The sequence below is a fragment of the Gasterosteus aculeatus genome, chromosome 4, assembly GCF_964276395.1.
Source record: "Gasterosteus aculeatus chromosome 4, fGasAcu3.hap1.1, whole genome shotgun sequence".
Taxonomy (NCBI): domain Eukaryota; kingdom Metazoa; phylum Chordata; class Actinopteri; order Perciformes; family Gasterosteidae; genus Gasterosteus; species Gasterosteus aculeatus.
The window spans coordinates 26,378,839-26,398,883 of NC_135691.1; the positions used below are offsets into that span (position 1 = coordinate 26,378,839).

Below are 20,045 nucleotides of genomic sequence, written 5' to 3' on the forward strand. Positions count from 1 at the left end.
ATGTCTGTTAATCTAAGCTGTATGATAATGTTGTATTAACTTAGTTTTGACATTTGCTTAGTGAAAGCATGTAGCATGTGTTAAAAGATTTTCACTGATATGTTAACACATGTGTGTTAACATATCAGTGATATATACATATATCTATATATAGACTTTTCCAGAAGTTTAAAACATGTTTCCAAATTTTTTTTAAGGTTTGTTTTAAATTCCCTCGGCAGTCCTCTTATTAAAGTCTGACACGAATGCAGAAAACCACCAGACATCAAATGTTTGAGTGACTGGGGTTTAAATACTGAGATCAATAGGTGCAGACGAGTGGGCACGTCAGAGTGATTGAGCTGATGGTGAACTGATGGTGTGGCTGAACAAGCTAATTATGTGAATGAGGCAGAGTGTATGGGAGCAGAACTGTGACATCCAGTAAACAAGCAGTGACATTCGAACATATACTGCATATAGAGAAATCTGTGACCATTCTGCCTGGTCAGGCAGGCCTCTGTATTGAGGTCTGTCATTAAAATAAAGCTGAATAGATGGTTTCAGTTAAAATCCAAAACTATTTATTGGATGACAAAACCAAACGCAAAACCCACTAAAGTCAATGTCTGAATCACAAGCAAAAATATTCAATCAAATAGATTCTCCACGTGGCCAAACCCAACATTCTGGCATTGTCCAGCCTAGCTAAAATAACCCCAAAGAGACTATCGATATTTTCAAAGTCCAGTGAAATATTTTGGAGTAATTCCGCTACCAGACCGCGACCAGAATCTCCTTACCTCCACAAACAACACCGCCATACCTATTTAGTGCGTTGTCACCAAATTAGTATGGAGTATTTGGACTTTCTCGCCTCACAGGTTTTCATGAATTATAGTTCTATCTGGGACCATGTTCCTGCTTCCTGCCATAGCCCTGCAGACAATTGCTGCTGCTATAATAACTATTATTTTAAATCACATGTTTACTGATTCTGTCATCATAAACCAACATTACCCTTTCCTTAAGTATTTGTCCTTTAACCTCCCCACATGTTTCTGTGAGTGGTGGTCATATCTGGTGGTTGTTGTCCCTGCAGTGGTCCTGCCATACAACTAGCTTACTCCTCACTAATTCGCAATTTTGGGCAATAAAAAATGATGTGAATTGAATGGAAGATGCCTTATAAAACAGGCACGGTGGTGTGGTGGTTAGCTCTGTCGCCTCGCCGCAAGAAGTTCCTGGGTTTGACTCCGCCCAGTGGCCTGTGGAGTCTGCATGTTCTCCCCGTGTCTGCGTGGGATCTCTCCGGGTTCTCTTGCTTCCTCCCACTCTCCAAAGACATGCACTGGGGATCAGGTTAATTGGGGACTCTAAATTGCCCGTAGGTGTGTGAATGTGAGTGTGAATGGTTGTATGTTTCTGTGTTAGCCCTCCGATTGGCTGGCGACCAATCCAGGGTGTACCTTGTCTCTCGCCCAAACTTGGTTGGGATGGACTCCAGCCCGACCCAGCCCACTCCAGAGTGACCCTGTGTGCCGAATAAGCGGTTTGACGATTGATGGATGGATGGATGCCTTATAAAACATTACCAAACCTAAAGGTGTTCATTAAAAATTCTTCACAATACACTACAATTATAGATGTTGTTATGTCTCGTGGATAAGCTGTGGTAAACTCCAAATGCTGTAGCGTTATTCTGAACTCAAAGTTATGTATGACGGTTGATATTGTCTAAAGAAGCAAGGGGCCTAGTGAGGGGTTGTCTTTCCCAGGTGGTACTGCGGAACACGTAATGAAACTCCCCACAACTTAATTTGTAAAACCCTTATAGTTGAAGGTGTAATCCTTGCTACTGAAATTGGGTTTAATAATGCAGCAAAACAAGACACAAGACAAATCTGTGTGAGCAGAAAATGAAAAGCTTTTATTTGAGCAGATCAAGAAATTGCTTTGCAAAAGAAATCAAATGAGAAATTTTGATTATTAATGAATGCACTCAAAAAATGTGAGTACTTTATATTTTGATTTGAAAATCAAACGGGAACAGGATGGAAACTGTGCTAACAACATTTGTTCAGTGTTGTGTGTTACACAATTTGCACTCACAAGAGGTGATGTGCTTGTATGTGAACGTTTTTTCCTCTCTTCTGTTGGTCACAGGGTGGTAGCATATCGCGGAGAGCGTTTTCGTCTCCGAGGTCTTCTCCTGACAGCAATTGTTTTGTGCATGCACCCTCAGTTCACGGCCTACCTTTATGCTGTGGTATCAAAGTGAAAAGGAAGATTAGAAGGGAAGGAAAGAAAGAGAAGAGAAAACAAGGTACGCACATGTGTTGTTACCTGGAGTGAGAGAATGAGAGAATGCTAATAAGAGAGGCAGTTTGTTGATTGGAAGTAAAGCATCTATGAATCAATCTTTTACATATTGAAATTGTAAATGACTAATACTTTTGTCAAACTACTTTTTGAACTTTACTTACATGTTTTGCAGCATTTGTGGTCGTCCCATATCAATCTGTACTGTTGAATACAAAATAAGATCTCAAGGTTAAATGTTGGTTGTTGTAGCTATTGTTTAGTACCTAACTATTAGTTACCTATAGTGTTTCAGCTTTTAAAGTGTAAATATTTTATTTCTCTAGTCAGGAGTATATATATATACATATATGTATTGGGTGTGCGTATATATACATATTTGTGGATGGAAAAATCTCTTCTTTTTTATTTGGGTATCCAGCCATTTTTCATTCATTTTTCTTTTTAATACCAATATTTACCGACATAGACGTAATCCAAAATAATTTGACAAAACTAGTAAATACAACTGTTTTTTCGTTCATTATAAAACAATGCTCAGGAGAAAAGTAATTGCAGTAATGCTTGAGGTATTTCTGTCGAATAAGAGGAGGGGTTGTGCAGTACCGGATGACAATGGACTCTGGGACATTCTCGGATTGTAGTTTGAATTCCCTCCAAAGTGCAATAATATGATTGACAGGGACTGGAGTCATCTGACCAAGATTCTCCCACCTAAACACAAAAATGACATCACAACAAGACGCTATACAGTACAAAGATTCATTTCAAATGAGAGAGGGAAACAAAACCGCTTTCATTCGCCAGAGACACAGACTAGAAAAGATCAACGTACCTGGTATGTTCTTCTACCAAATTTGCATGTCTTCTTAACTGAAAGAGAATAACGATGTGCGATTATTTCAAATATTCACGTGAGAAAAAAGATGTGTCAAAAAATTACCACAATTGCTTACCACACATCTGTTCACCACAGCAAGGTTTGTTTACCAGTACAGAGTCTGGGCCACAACTCGGTTCTGTCTCAAGAGGTTTAAGATGACACTCCTCTTTTCCAGTCTCTTTGTTACATTTACAAATGTGACAGCCGGACTCCCAGACGTCACCAGGCTGAAACGCAGACATACTTTTTAAAGCTAAAGTCCCATCGGGAATAATACTGTTTCATCACTGATAAGACAATGATACTCACCTGTTTGGGCTCACCGAGGGGTCCTTTACAATCTAAGGGACAGTACACAAACTCCACATTAACACTAGTAAAGGGACCAAACGTCTCGGTGTAGGTGTCTTTCAGGATATTTTACTCACACTCAGAACTCAGAACATTACTATTGGAAGGCCAAAAATAACTTGATATATATGAATATGTGTGGCTTTTTCTTTAATGACAATCTAAAATGGATAAAAGATACATACTGCATTTTCCATTAGTCAGTGCTCTCCAGTCAATACAGACACCAGCTTTCATGCACTCCTTTGCAGCGCGCTTTAGAGCAACGGTCAATATCGCAGGAACCATACACGCAGATCTTCTTTTTACGCCTTAAGTGCTTGATGCATTTCGAAAATGCTCTGAGGAAACAAAGACAAACAAACGTGGTTAAACACCATCAAGATGAGTATGTATTTGCTAAGTTGCTCCTAACAGGTTGCAGCGTCACTTGTTGGCAGTTTCTTGGAGGTTGCTACGGTGTTACAGGTGACTGCTTACATCAGTAACTACGCTATTACAAGTGAAACTGGCTGGTTTCCACTACATGTTTGCATTAGTCACAAAGAGAGCTCTTAAGTAAAGACTACACATTGGGCCTTGAGCATATGACATGAAGTGTGACAAAAACAGTGGACATTGGACATTGTTTGAAATTGACAGACTATAATATAAGAATATATATATATATATATATATATACACACAAATATATGTGTGTATTGTATTAAACAAATCAACATGCAGTTAACCATACTAGAAGGTAGTCCTTTTCAATACACTACCCACCACATTGTCCCTGGGTTTTTCCGTGGAGGTACTCCATGGCCAAACTGACCACCAAGTTATGGGACTGACTGAGGAAGACATAAGAGCGGATCTCTGGCATGTAGATTGTCACCGTGTCCATCGTGCTCTCAAACCTAAACACAGCCGCCTGCAATGGTGGCTGTACGACCAGGCCGTTCAGAGTGACCTAGGGTAGATTAAATCATTATCAAACCAGATTCCTTATATAGTAAAGCCTTGAAGTAAAAACACACTCACAGAAGATGATTTTTTTACATTGTATTACCAAAATAGCCAATATATAATGGGGCATGACATATTATGAATGAAGTTTTATTTTATCCCACCTTTACTACAGAGAAGTCTGGATGGATACTCAGTACAGCTTTAGATCCTTGATATTTCACGGTGATGCTTTTTGCACAGAAGAAATGCCTGCCTTCTACACAGTTTTCGTTTTCCACAGAAATGTGCAAACTAGGATGTGATGATATCTCCTTCACCAGGATGTTGGTGCATTCAGTCAGGAAATCAAAATTAACACCTCGGAAAGTGGTGTAGTGTGAGTCCCCATATATCTCACAACGACCTAGAAAGGTAAAGGGGTTTTAGTAGATATGAAAACAAAGCAAAAAGAATATTTGGGACACTGGATTAAACTTGGTGATCTGTTAACTATTACTTTAGTGCCATCCTGTGGTCAGCATTGGAATTTGTCAAAAACTAAACATATTTCCCAACCACTTGCAAAACATTCCCATCCTCTCTTAACTGTATTTGTCTTTGTGAGCATGTTGGCATGCTGGCTTTGGTATTTAGGTCCAATCCATATCCTTAAGTACAGCCTCACAGAGCGTGGTATTTATAGGAAAGATACGTGTAGGGCATGGGTCTGACGTTTTTCAGGCCAAGGTCCCCCAAACTGGGACCCCCTACAGAGTTTGGTCCGCTGTCTTTTATTTTTGAGCTTTGCGCTCTTTAGACGTGAGCATGAATGCGATCTGATTGGCTAGTGCCTGTGCTGGCGTATTTGCATGAATCGTGCTGTGAATGAATCAATGCCCAGCGTAAGAGAGCTCCTGTGGGTAGCTGAATGTGTGTATTGACCTTTGACCTCACCTCTGGTGTAGGGAATTGGGAGGAAGATAATTGATACTGTTCTAAGGAGCAGCACTTGATGTACTCTGATGTAAAAAACCTTTACTAATCACACACAATAAACAATCACAAATAAATATATAGAGGCATAGAGGCCATGTTAAACACAAAATAAGGAAAAAGTAGGGGAAAAGCGCACAAGGATAAACTTACAGTCACACTTAAGTGTTTCACAGCATCCATCCAAGACTTTTGTGAACTTGTCTCTGGGGCAGTCCGGAAATTCCATCACTGGGCAAACCACTGGACTCAACTCTATCAGCCCACCTATACAGGTCTTTTTGAAGCAATCTTCTGTCCAGGTCTCACCGCAGTGCCCGATTTTATAATTCTTCGGGTCAAAACACTGGCAATCTGGTGATTTGATGAGCAAGAAACGGGTGAAGAAAGTCAAAAATCATATCTTTGGTGATTTAAGGAACTGGTGGCATGGATAACTGAAACAATGGTACATTGTGCAGCACAAGTAGATGGCACGCACTGTCGGTTGTGGAATCAGTAGAGGTGTGAGTATGGGATGTTGGAGTCACATCCCTGGTTGTTGAATCAGAAGCGGTGTGAGTGTGGTGCGTTCGAGTCACATCCCTGGTTGTTGAATCAGAAGCGGTGTGAGTGTGGTGTGTTCGAGTCACATCCCTGGTTGTTGAATCAGAAGCGGTGGGAGTGCTGGATGTTGGAGTGGTGGACGATGAAGGGTCTGTCGGAGAAGAGGTGGAATTGAGGTCTGGCATTTTGAAAACAGTTTCTGTTTTGGTACAAACTGTAAACCATTTAAAAAGCAAAGTCATACAACTATTCCATAGTTCCCTGGAACCAATATTACACACATGAAATAGTAAAGGCAGTGGTTGATCAATATAATTGATAATTACCACAGTTCATGGCTCCATTTCCACAGCGGCTGAAAATAATTAAGTAGGAAAGTGAGAAACAACATCCAGTTGTCAACAAAATGAGTAATGAAATTATTACAATAGAAATACTGTACATTGATGTATTTTGAAACAGTCTATATATATATTTATTAAGAATGACCCCATTCGAATAATGTTAATCTTTTTAAAAAGGCTTCTTCTCTGTACATCTTGGGTAGCAGCCTTTTCCAAAAATAAACAAAATGTGTCTGAATATGAGTGCTATTGTTATCTTATGCTTTGAATAGAAAAAAAACTTTGATTTGATCTAGATTGTGATGGTTGTTTGTAGAAATGAAATGTTTTCAGTTTGCATCTTACCATGAATAAGAATTAAATGTGGTTAATTGTATAGAAATGGGAATGTTTGGTTACCTTCCAGCTTGTGAGGCTTCGTAGTGCCAGATCACAAGTTAAACTTTTACAGAAATGCACCGTTATAGTTCATGTTTTCTAAACAGGTAAAGTAATAATTATGAAAATTTTCAACAGATTAATTGATTACAAAAGTTGATTACTTTATGTAAGTCTTACACTTTGTCAGGTCTCTGCATAATCACTAAGAAACACGACTAAATGGATAAAACATTATATATTGTTTATGAAGTTTGTAAGATTCTAACAAACTATATAAGAAATTGATTTTCAGCCACAGCTGTGCAGAAGCCGAGGAACTTCCCGTCTGACTCACAGGAGCAAGACCCCTGCACACAGGCATCGTAGTAGGGATCTGGATCCACCTGGGGATTGGAGTTTGTATCTACACATTTTAGGGATATCTGTGAGAATCTTTTTTTGTAAATATGGTTTCATGTTAGGACAGATTGGGATATGGAAATTTATAAAATATTTAGCAGTCTAACACCTGACGTTGTTTGTGCTAAATCTATAACATGCATTCTTTTAAGTGGCATTCACTGAATGTTTCCCCTGTAAGGATCAAACAGCGCTGCTGGGCCCAGGCTGCGCAGTAGGAGTTGCGTTCACATGGAAATATATCAGTCGTCACATTAGAGCAAGGAGGTATTTAGACTTTCCAGCAGTTGCCAAATGCCATTGGACTGGACACAAGAAAACATATTTGTTGGGTGTTAAGTCGACCACCAAAAAATGTAAAAGTCCTTTATGAAACAACAAACATAGAAAACACCTATCTACCTGATGAACCACTTATACTTAGATCATTCATCTCATTGGAGTCAAAATTCCCACAGAGGCCACACACTCGGTTCTGTAGGAGAGATGGTTAGAAAGTAAATGTGGAAGTTCTGAAAAAGTACCAAACAAAATTTAAGTAACTGCTGGAGTCTTGATTTTTCCAAAGTCCGTAATTCTGATTCATATGCAGTCTGATATAAATTTGAGTTGATTTGTGCTAAATAACTGCAGAAGAAGACATTGAGTAACCGTATAAAATGTTGGTTTCAAATTCAATTCAGTCTTTAGAAGATGTCCCCCCCCCCATTTTATTATTTTGTCTAATCAAAAGCATCAAACTGATGTAAATAAATGGCTTGGTTTTAAAATCCTCTTCACTCACCTTCCACGAACCCGCCAGCTCTACGGTGATCCGGGTGTGTTTGTCCCAGATGAGAGTTATCCCTTTGCTTGGCACTGACATTACAATGTAAAGTCCCAAAGTGTGTATTGAGTAAAGTGAATCATCCTGCCCAGTCCAGCCTTCATGGAGGCTCACGGTCACCTGCATGTCTCTCAGCGTCAGGGTGACTTGGCCCTTTTTAGGTAAAAAAAAAGAGTAGACCTTGGGTTACGAGAATAAATGCGTTGATAAACAAGTAACTAGACTTTTATTGATTGATGTATTTGTAAAATAGAAACTAAAAAATCCACCTTCAGCTGAAGGATGATGTTGCGAGAGCAGGTGAGCACCTCCTCACAGCAGGGGACACTCTCCACTCTGATAGAGAACGTGCCTCTTCTCATGTCACAGGAATCCTGAAGCAAGAAGAGTTTAAAAGTTAATACAAATTTGGCAAATTCTGTTTATAAATAAAGAAGCCCTTCAGCATTTGGCGATGCATTGCAAACACATATGAGCGTGAGTGGATTTCATACTCTCTTGTTTGGTCTTACCTGCACAAGTGTGTACAGACATTGTCCAGAAAAGCGGAACCATTTGGAGTCAAAGGTCTGGTAGTGTCCATTTCCGTAGACTTGGCACTGTCCCAGGGAATCCCTGATGTACATGTTCATTGTATCCTCAATGTTAACCCAAATTCAAACACAGTTTTTTATTGTCGTCTATAAAACACTTTCTAATAACAAAATTTCTTCATTTGCTGTGATTGGCAGGGTACCAGGGAGACCTGTAAAAGTGGCTTTTACTGTCCAGATCACCAGTATGAAGATCACCATGGGAACTGTGTTTCACTCGATGATTGAACCTGTGTGTTCAGGGGTAAAGCATTTAAAGCAGGACAGCAAGTTACCAGCAACTGTAAAACATGGTAACTCCCACTTATTTGATCAAAGGGTCCTATCCCGCCAAACTCTGATGAATCTATGAATAAAAGGATGACATCACTGTATGTTACAGTACCTGTAACAATCCAATAAATATAATGTATCACACCTCTCTGGGAACCGTCACCTTATCGTGGTGGAGAGGTTTGTGTGTCCCTATGAACCTGAGGGCTGTGTTGTCGGGAGCCTTGTGCTCCTGGTAGGGTTACCCTTGGCAAAGTGGTCTCAGGCGAGGGGCCAGACTAAGAATGGTTCAAGACCCCCATGAAAAAACGGAAGAGGGAAGGAGTTACCCGGCCCGGAGGAAGCCCGGGGCCCCCATTTGGAGCCAGGCCCAGATGGAGGGTCCGACAGCGAGCGTCTGGTGGCCGGGTTTACCGCGGAGCCCGGCCGGGCACAGCCCGAAGGAGTGACGCGGCAGCCCAACACTCTACTCCCCATGGGCTCACCACCTGTGGAGGAAACCGATGGGGTCGGGTGCGCTGCTACAAGGGTGGCAGTGACAGTGGGGGGTCTAGACGGAACAGACCTGGGCGGCAGATGCTGGCTCTGGGGACGTGGAACGTAACCTCTCTGGGGGGGAAGGAGCCGGAGCTTGTGCGGGAGGTGGAGCGTTATCAGTTGGATCTGGTGGGGCTTACCTCAACGCACAGCCTCGGCTCTGGAACCAAACTCCTGGATAGGGGGTGGACTCTATTCTACTCCGGAGTGGCCCATGGTGTGAGGCGCCAGGCGGGTGTGGGGATACTCATAAGTCCCCGGCTGAGTGCTGCTACATTGGAGTTTACCCCAGTGGACAAAAGGGTCGCCTCCCTACGCCTTCGGGTGGTGGGGGGGAAAACTCTGACTGTTGTCTGTCCATATGCACCAAACAGCAGCTCAGAGTATTCGGCCTTTTTGGAGACCCTGAATGGAGTCCTGCATGGGGCTCCTGTAGGGGACTCCATAGTCCTACTGGGAGACTTCAATGCGCACGTGGGCGACGATGGAGATAACTGGAGAGGCGTGATTGGGAGGAATGGCCTACCTGATCTGAACCCGAGCGGGTGTTTGTTACTGGACTTCTGTGCTAGTCACGGATTGTCCATAACAAACACCATGTTCGAACATAAGGATGTTCATAAGTGTACGTGGTACCAGAGCACCCTAGGCCAAAGATCAATGATCGATTTTGTAATCGTATCGTCTGATCTGAGGCCGCATGTTCTGGACACTCGGGTAAAGAGAGGGGCAGAGCTGTCAACTGATCACCATCTGGTTGTGAGCTGGGTCAGAGGATGGGGGAAGACTCGGGACAGACCCGGTAAACCCAAGCGTGTAGTGAGGGTGAACTGGGAACGTCTGGAGGAGGCCCCGGTCCAAAAGATTTTCAACTCACACCTCCGGCGGAGCTTCTCTTACATTCCTGTGGAGGTAGGGGACATTGAACCAGAGTGGTCTATGTTCAAAACCTCCATTGCTGAAGCCGCGGCGGTGAGTTGTGGCCTCAAGGTCTTAGGTGCATCAAGGGGCGGTAACCCTCGAACTCCGTGGTGGACACCGGTGGTCAGGGAATCCGTCCGACTGAAGAAGGAGGCCTTCCGGGTTATGATATCCGGTGGGACTCCAGAGGCAGTTGCAGTGTACCGACAGGCTCGAAGGGCAGCAGCCTCTGCCGTGATGGAGGCAAAGCAGCGAGTATGGGAGGAGTTCGGGGTAACTATGGAGAAGGACTTTCGGTCGGCACCAAAGTGTTTTTGGAAGACCATCCGGCACCTCAGGAGGGGGAAACGGGGAACCATCCAAGCTGTGTACAGTAAGGATGGGACCCTGTTGACCGCAACTGAGGAGGTTATCGGGCGGTGGAAGGAACACTTTGAGGAACTCCTGAACCCAACTACTACGCCCTCTTTGGTGGAGGCGGAGCTGGAGGCGGAGGAGGGATCATCGTCAATTAGCCTGGTGGAAGTCACTGAGGTAGTCAAACAACTCCGCAGTGGCAAAGCCCCGGGGATTGATGAGATCCGTCCAGAGATGCTAAAAGCAATGGGTGTTGGGGGGTTGTCTTGGATGACACGCCTCTTCAACATTGCGTGGAAGTCTGGGACAGTGCCAAAAGAGTGGCAGATCGGGGTGGTGGTACCCCTCTTCAAAAAGGGGGACCAGAGAGTGTGTGCCAATTACAGGGGTATCACACTACTCAGCCTCCCGGGTAAAGTCTACTCTAAGGTGCTGGAAAGGAGGGTTCGGCCGATAGTCGAACCAAGGATTGAAGAGGAACAATGCGGTTTTCGTCCTGGTCGTGGAACAACGGACCAGCTCTTCACTCTTTCCAGGATCATAGAGGGGGCTTGGGAGTATGCTCAACCAGTCTACATGTGTTTTGTGGACTTGGAGAAGGCGTATGACCGGGTCCCCCGAGAGATACTGTGGGAGGTGCTGCGGGAGTACGGGGTGAGGGGGTCCTTGCTTGGGGCCATCCAATCCTTGTACGCCCAAAGCGAGAGCTGTGTTCGGGTGCTCGGCAGTAAGTCGAAGGCGTTTCCGGTGGGGGTTGGCCTTCGCCAGGGCTGCGCCTTGTCACCAATCTTGTTTGTGGTCTTCATGGACAGGATATCGAGGCGTAGTCGGGGGGAGGAGGGTCTACAGTTCGGGGGGCTGCGGATCTCATCGCTGCTTTTTGCAGATGATGTGGTCCTGATGGCATCTTCCGTCTGTGACCTCCAACTCTCACTAGAGCGTTTCGCAGTCGAGTGTGAAGCGGTCGGGATGAGGATTAGCACCTCTAAATCTGAGGCCATGGTTCTCAGCAGGAAACCGATGGATTGCCTACTCCAGGTAGGGAATGTGTCCTTACCCCAAGTGAAGGAGTTCAAGTACCTCGGGGTCTTGTTCACGAGTGAGGGGAAGATGGAGTGTGAGTTTGGCCGGAGAATCGGAGCAGCGGGGGCGGTATTGCACTCGCTTTACCGCACCGTTGTGACGAAAAGAGAGCTGAGCCGGAAGGCAAAGCTCTCGATCTACCGGTCAATCCTCGTTCCTACCCTCACCTATGGTCATGAAGGATGGGTCATGACCGAAAGAACTAGGTCACGGGTACAAGCGGCCGAAATGGGTTTCCTCAGGAGAGTGGCTGGCGTCTCCCTTAGGGATAGGGTGAGAAGTTCAGCCATTCGCGAGGAGCTCGGAGTAGAGCCGCTGCTCCTTTGCGTCGAAAGGAGCCAGTTGAGGTGGTTTGGGCATCTGGTGAGGATGCCCCCTGGGCGCCTCCCTAGGGAGGTGTTTCAGGCACGGCCAGCTGGGAAGAGGCCCCGGGGAAGACCCAGGACTAGGTGGAGAGATTATATCTCTGCACTGGCCTGGGAACGCCTTGGGATCCCCCAGTCAGAGCTGGTAGATGTGGCCCGGGAAAGGGAAGTTTGGGGTCCCCTGCTGGAGCTGTTGCCCCCGCGACCCGACCCCGGATAAGCGGTTGAAGATGGATGGATGGATGGATAATGTATGACAACTTTTAAACATCTAAAGGAAGAAGAGAAATTTCTTATTTTAGCTAGCATCGGAGTGGAATGTCGTCAGCTAATCAACATGCTACTCTTACTTTTAGGACAAAATAATTGTGCAAAAATCTCCACAAACTAGCTGAAGTTTTAAAATAATTGTAGTTGTGTAAAATGTGCATTTTTGCCAGAAGAAGAGGAGTGGAGGAGGAAATCCAAACAATGGACCATTGGATAACAATAAAAATACAGAGAAAATAGATTTTATCAACAAATAAATTCTTTTGACCAATTATGACCACCACTTGACGTAAAACAGGTATTTGTTTTTTAATTAAAGACAGAATAGGTGAACTATTACAGTTTCCACCTCCCTGAAATAAGTCCCTATACCTGATAACTCGGTAACAGCTTGACTCAGTGTATTAACTCATTTTACAAAACACTGATAATACAGTATCCCAGACTCAAAGCTAATAATCACATGGGATTGGTGGCATTAGGCAGGTGAAATGAAAAAAAATAAAGCGTTGTGAAATGTCTATCTCATTTTAAGAGCTGTCCGTTTTGGAAAAAGTCATGTGATGAATGATTAAATAGTCTATTTTGCATTGCTCAAACCTTTTGTTCTGCACCAGGATGTAGCCATTCCGCAAAGGGGCGTGACTTTGTTAATGATGATCTCGACTTGGACCAACAGCCCGTTGTGACCTCGCCGTATGGTGACAGAATATTCCTCGCGGTTGACGTTGAAGCTTGTGAGTTTAAACGGGCAGTCGGACCGAACATAGTAACTCTCCCCCTTAAAAGGCTGGACGATCCCGCTGCCAAATGTCCTGCAAGTGTCTGATCACAATTCAACAAATAATGTTAAACAATAAGGACAAATGTGAGGTCAGAAATTAAGAAATAGGTAAATGAATTTACTTTGGAATTTTGATTTAAATGTTTGGGTCAATGTGTACTCGATCTTCCTTACCCAGTGTAAGGAATACTACCATTGAATGAAAAATACAATTTTTTACAGTGTCTTTTCAACGCAATAAGCCAAATGCTCAACTCTTATTTCACGTCTAAACAGCAAATGCGAAATTATGTTTATCTACCATGTCCATATAACCCTACACATTGCAACGATCAGTTCTAGTTGCTTTTTGTTTGGTTTGTTTTGCAAAAAGCATCTAGCAACTAGCAAAAATGTGATCACAAAAGGAACAGTAAGACAATAAATGAGAGAAATGCAAGAGCCAAACAATGAAACAGCATGTGTTTCATAAAACCCAAAACAATGTAGCCAGTACTTAGTATAACATATTGATTGGTTCGTACTCACAAGTCAGAATTTCCTTGGTCTTGAACAATTCCACTGTGCCAAAAACTAGAAGAAGAATACAGTGTCAGGGTGCAAGTAAACATGAATTATGAGGGAAATTTATGAATAACATAAATACTTACTAACATGGTAGATATTGTTTTACCAGACAAAGTATTTGTATGTGTAAGCAAAGACTAGAAATCGCAACTACCTCTATTTTAAATGAACAAAAGTTGTTCATAATCAGAAGATATGTTTTTTTTGTCAGTGTCAACTACTGAGAACTGATATATTTTGTGTGCATATTTTAGATTTGTATGGTAACACTCAGGGAAACTAACAAAAGTATTTTTGATGGTATAGTATAGATATAAGGTATCTCGTGAACACATCACGAAAAACAACAAGTCATTTTCAGATTGGCAAGAGTTTAAATATTGCATCTTCATCATTTTGCGGTGGAAATACCTGAGGCCAGTAAAAGGCAGAATGCCAGAATCCATCGCTGGGTTGTCATGTTGCCTGATGCTGCAGGAGAGCAGTTGAAACAAACAACCCACCACATTGCTTATATATGCAGTGTTATTCCTAAAAGAAATGGCACCGCCCCGCCCGTCCTCATTCACACAATATACTAGGAAACTGGAAATAGACAGAAAATCAAATTAAACATTGAACTTGACATATTCATTTAAAACCCATTGTGATCTGCCAGAAATGAGAACAACCTGTAAATATTTGAGTCACCCACCACACATAATGGGTAAAATATAAAGTGTATTTTTTTTAAAAGAGGGGAAGCTCTTTTCATGGGTGGCACGGTGGCGTGGTGGTTAGCACTGTTGCCTCACAGCAAGAAGGTCCTGGGTTCGTTTCCGCCCAGTGGCCTTTCTGTGTGGAGTCTGCATGTTCTCTGCGTGGGTTCTCTCCGGGTTCTCCGGCTTCCTCCCACAGTCCAAAGAAATGCTCTGGGGATCAGGTTATTTGGGGACTCTAAATTGCCCGTAGATGTGTGAATGTGAGTGTGAATGGTTGTTTGTCTCTGTGTATCCCTGCGATTGGCTGGCGACCAATCCAGGGTGTACCCTGTCTATCGCCCGAAGTTGGCTGGGATGGACTCCAGCCCCCCCGCGACCCTGTGTACAGGATAAGTGGTTTGACGATGGATGGATGGATGGAAGCTCTTTTCTGGTTTGGTTTTCTGGCTATCATCAACCATCAACCATCTCAACATCTCAACAACATCTACCACAGCACACAGTCTGCAGAGGACTACCACTGTGTCCCTAAAAAATAGGGGTTTGGACAACGTCCTGGCTAAATGGAGGGAGATTGTTGGGCTGTTCAAACACAGCCATCAAATGGAGAGTGGAGAGCACAGCAACCTGCACAAAGACAGCAAGTTCGAGCCGGTAGAATTCTGCCTTGCAGATGAGTGGTATCACATATTCCTCACCAACTGTACTCAGCAGGTCAGAGTGAACAAGACCTTGTCTGAATCCTGGACCATCAACACCAGTGCCACCAGGATTGCGTCAGTATGCAGTACTGGTAACGATTACATGGTAACGTTTCCTGATGATACAGCCGTTCTGGATGTCATGTCTGATACAGCTGTATACAAACGCGAGATTCCGGACATTGTTGAGTGGTGCAGCAAACACTTCATCCTCAATCTCCAAAAAACAGAGGAGATGGTATTCAACCCCAAATCCATTGAAGGCCACTCACCAGTGGTTATCCATAAGCAGAATATGACATGGGTTGACTCTGACAAATATCTGGGTTATACAAACCTTTCGACATGCTGTGTTCATGTAGTAAATGTCTGTTCTAGCATCTAACAGCATCTCATTCTGGTTTAGTAACCTCGGTGTGAAGCTGAAAGCCAAGACGACCCGGGTAACAAAAAGAGCCATGATAATCATGGGGGTCAGACAGCATCCCACACTGCAGGCTGTCTTTAATGAAACCATCATCAGACAGGCCCAGACCCCACCCATTTCCTCCACCTTGAATACCAGTTTCTTCCCCCAAGCAGATGCTTCAGAGTCCCCCAGTGCAGGGTAAACCGCTTTAAGAAGTCCTTTATCCCCTTGTCCATTGAAGCCCTAAATAGCAAGCTAGCCAGAGCCTAACCCATGCAATGCAGATTTTATTATTTATTTTTAATGTATTTGTTCATCTTACTAACACACTAGACTACAGGTGTGTTCTACGACGGGCAGTGTGAAATGTTCTGTTGGCTGGCGCGAGTCTGTCGATGTACTGTATGTATGCTCTATGTTATTGTTTGTATTTCTCATCAGCTAACTCTGTATGTCTCCAAGACAAATTTACTTCGGTTAAAAAAAAATAGTTTTGTGTTTAAAAAAACTACAATTCAACAATGTTTTCTAAAATACACACTTTCTGAAGTGATTACTCGTGGATCCGTATGATTGGAAATGAGTTTGAGAGTTTAAATATTTCAATAAATTGGCAGCCCGATATGTTCCCCCAAATAATAATTATTAAGAATTATAATATAATTCTTAAAGAATTATACTTCTTCTATATAATTCTTTAAGAATTAATTCTTAAGAATACCGAATTAATTCTTAAGAATAGGCTTTTTATTAAGCCATTTGCATGATTCAGTTTCATTTTCTTGTGGGGCTTTCTGCTGTGTTGAAGGGAGTGACGGTGATAGAGCAGCCATCATGCATGTATTTGTTGTATGGTGTGGTTTGTTTTAGTCCCCTTGTTTGCTGTGATTTGATTAGTTTCTATAAAGTGTTATTTTTATTTTGTGACTACTTTATGGTTAACACCTTTACTCTGACCTCCCTAATGTTACAAGTTAGTGTCAGCCGTATGGCCCCTCTTAAATTTTAGAATGCCCAGGACACAAAAAGACCAGGGATAACTGTATAAAACACATTTATGATAAAACATAAGAATAATTTATGTTTTAAAAATCAGTCTTCTACTCGCTCTCCATCCATAAGGAACTATCCAGTCATGAACTGTCAGACAGCTAGAGTCCATCTACAGACTGTCCGCCCAAGTTCAAATCCAGAAGCGATTATCCGTATTTGTCTTGTATCGCTTAGTGCCTGCAGCTCCCGGTGACTTTAGTCATGTACTTGTAATGAAGAATTATATGACTATACATGTAAAAACCCATTAAAACTTTGAATTAATTAGCCATTGCAAGATTGTTTGATTTGCATGAAGAACTTTATTTACAGGTATTATGTTATGTAATGACATATTTTAAATTTGAGTTAAGCTTTAAATATAAGAATAAGATATTCATTTATTTATATATACACACACATATATGTGTGTGTATGTTTGTAAGATGTATGTAATTTAGCCATTTCTTCAATATTGTGTTTGACATAAGAGTGGAAAAAAATAAGTTTAATCTTTGTAGTTTACTGTATGTACTGTAAGTTTATTTTATTGTGTGGATGGTTCACACTGGTAAATGATGGCGCTGACATGGAGTTAGCAAACCAATGATTATTCAATACAAATCAATTCACAAAAAACTTTATTACAGTTAAATACTTCACACCAGGAAAAAAAAAACACTAAATGCATACACACAATCCAAATATACCAGTTTAAGTCAGTAATGATATGTTTTATTACACCATTCTGTCCTGCCATGACATACTGCCCTCGGGCGAGTTGAAGTGGCAAAGCTCTCCCTGATAGCACAGGCTTCTCTTGCCTGTTTCCCCCCATGTTCCTCGCTGTTGCCATGAGTCTCTCCAGTTCTGCTGCTTCTTCCAACAGTTGAACATTTTCCGTTGGGGCAAGGAGGAAATTGTGCAGGATTCATGCTGCCACAACAAGTGTCCACATTTTTGGGGTGAAGGTTAATCCTTCGATTGAAAATCCAACGTGACGGCAGAATGCCAAAGGCATTTTCAACTACCATCCTTGCCCTCGAGAGTCTGTAATTGAAAATCATCTTCGTGTGGATGAGGTTCTGTCCTGGGTAGGGTCGCATTAAGTAGGGTTTCAGCTGCGTCACTCACCATGACATGTGGTACATTCCCAAGGTGAGCAGCACCAGGCAGAGAGGTACTAGGAGGTACGTGTAGTGCGTTTCCCTCCATTTCCATCCCCAAATCTGACCCTGCATACACCCCACCATCAGATGTTCAGCCAAAGTCCCCGACATGTATGCACTTGAACTGGTGGTCTGCATCCAAAAGTGCAAAAACAACACTGACTTTGACTGTATCAAACCAACAAGCCCGTAGCCGGTTTCGAGCCCATCTGAATCTGTCTGACCGAAGCTTCGGACGTCACTGATCACGTGATCAGCAGCGAACGAACCAAGCACCAATACATTTGCTTCGCCTGGCACTGGTTCATATTTCGACACAAGCTTCGAAGCAGGAGGGTCGCAGGTAACAACACTAGTCATTTGCTGCCTTTTTGTTAATAAACTTTGATTGTTGTGTTGTGCATTTGGGTTCAGGGCCATTGTACGGTTGTGACAATAGTAGTCTCTGGCTCCAGTTTATTCTGTACAGTATGGAAGTAAATCTGTGTCATCGGATTTTGAAAGAAAAAGGTGATTGAATTTCTAGAACTGAATATTTATACATTGAAATCATGTATCTGAATGTTTGTCAATGTTGATATATTCAACTGCAAAAAATTCAACCATGAAAAATTCGACGTTAAAATATTCAACTGCAAAAAATTCAACCGCAAAAATTCAATCGCAACATCCGGGAACCCAAGGAAGAGCAATCGATTCTAGATTCAAGCTTGGGAGTGTGCATCGCGCAGAAGGAGCGAGCGCCCCAATCCAACTTCGGCTTGTCGGCTATGATGACCGGATTTCAGACATGTCCATTAATAATGGGGCTTCGTTGAGTGTTTTAACTTTAACTGTATGCCATCAGTGTGGTTTGTGTCTGTAAGATTCAGTAATACTGAATGTAATACAGTAAGACAGCAGACGTTTGTACATTAACAGAATGTATAGGACATGAACTAAGTGGAAGTTCAACGAGAGCTTACAGCTGGTCAGAATACGCATTTTCTTCTCGTTTTGAATTAAGTTGATGATGCTGGGATGCTTCAACAAGCTATTAGGAGTGATTGGCGAAGTTTTGAAACCAGGAACGTGCCTGTAGAGCGCATATGAGCCGCTGCAGCATAGTGGGTGGTGGGGGGGCAGCGGCTTTAGCAGAGCATGTGCAGACGCATAACCCTGACAGTCCATGCAGGTTATGCTGTTTACATGCACGACCATTGCATGTCCAACAGTGATGGGGCTTCGGTGTGTTTTAACTCTATTATATGCCATCAGTGCGGCACAGTGTGGCACATATGATTTAGCTTTAATTAAATTGCCTTCTGAAAAAAAGATGTATTTTCTTTTTAAGTTGAGTTGAGTTCTTTTTATTGAGTTGAAAGGAGAACTTCTGACATACAGAACAACCAAGAAATGTTTTTTAGCTTAATATGTCTAAACTAAGCTAATACAACACATTATACAACTTAAGTAACAGACATGTCATTTGATGAGCTGATTCAATCAGGTGAATTCATTTTGATGTGGTTTCAATATTTCTTTTCACATGGAAACATGACTTAATTTACTAATGTTACATCTTCCCCGTAATTGGTGATAAACTTTATTGACATTCTAGATAGCTAAAAGTACAATGTTTAATTTTGGTCAAACTATAGGTAGATGATGGGTCCTGTGGAAAGATGGTATGAAGGTGAAACATGTTGTAAAACAGATGTAGGACTGTGGTCATTGAAATGGGGAATTGATTTTCTTGAGAAAACACAAAAACTCTAGAAATTATGAAAGAGATCAAAATGAGGCTAATCAGAAGTTCAGTCAGAAAGAACATCTGGGTAATTCTGTTAATTCAACATGAAAATAAAATGTTTCTGTCCATAAACATGTATATAAATGTCTCTTATTAATGCAATATTTCTTTTTGATGATTTAAATCGGAGAAATGTGCCTGTGTGGATATTGTACTGCCATAAATTCTACTGCTGAAGTGTGGGATTGCCAATTCCATTAATGTTGAGTAGTGGCAATTGTAGGTTTCATGTTAAGGTCAAAATACTTTTTTATGTTTTAGATCATTCACTGCGGGTAAACGCGGAGGTGTGACTCGATAAGATACAACACCAGAGCCACGATTTGGGGCGGTAGGTTGAGAGTCTGGGATCTGAATGGGGGCCCATCCATGCTTCCTCCCTTATGATAATACCTTTTCCCAGTCCATTTGTAGTTGAATCATGTTCCTGCTTCTGCTCTCTGCATGCTTCTGTATGTAACAAGCCTTTGATAAGAATTCAATAAACCCCAAATTATTTACAGCTGTTGCTGTACTCATGACTCACATCCTCTT

The 20,045-nt window shown here is 42.4% G+C and overlaps 4 protein-coding genes across 5 annotated transcripts in view; all 4 read right to left on the reverse strand.

The window, feature by feature from the left end:
- Positions 1-20,045, reverse strand: part of spg-1c (spiggin type-1C) — a 144,218-nt gene that overhangs the window by 23,269 nt on the left and 100,904 nt on the right. The window contains 4 exon segments of the mRNA NM_001267630.1: positions 2,466-2,505; positions 2,908-3,015; positions 3,137-3,174; positions 3,258-3,411. The gene's annotated coding sequence lies outside the window, so the exon portion shown is untranslated.
- spg2 (spiggin2) overlaps positions 1-20,045 on the reverse strand; it is an 87,599-nt gene that overhangs the window by 13,869 nt on the left and 53,685 nt on the right.
- The window catches only part of LOC120817735 (mucin-6), a 35,457-nt gene continuing 17,294 nt past the window's right edge, over positions 1,883-20,045 (reverse strand). Inside the window, exons 41-43 of one of the 2 annotated variants that reach the window (XM_078101591.1) lie at positions 2,908-3,015; positions 2,466-2,505; positions 2,255-2,325 (exon numbers count right to left, since the gene is read on the reverse strand). In XM_078101591.1, the coding sequence (XP_077957717.1) occupies positions 2,270-2,325; positions 2,466-2,505; positions 2,908-3,015 (204 nt within the window). In that variant the 3' untranslated portion in view covers positions 2,255-2,269. The other variant, XM_078101589.1, reaches the window with a different exon arrangement.
- On the reverse strand, positions 7,132-8,589 carry LOC144406152 (mucin-2-like). The gene is made up of 5 exons (XM_078100926.1): positions 8,470-8,589; positions 8,227-8,331; positions 7,916-8,110; positions 7,534-7,606; positions 7,132-7,443 (listed from the first exon to the last, which is right to left on the reverse strand). Exons 1-5 carry the CDS (start codon positions 8,587-8,589, stop codon positions 7,403-7,405), a joined length of 534 nt encoding a protein of 177 aa, XP_077957052.1. The 3' UTR covers positions 7,132-7,402.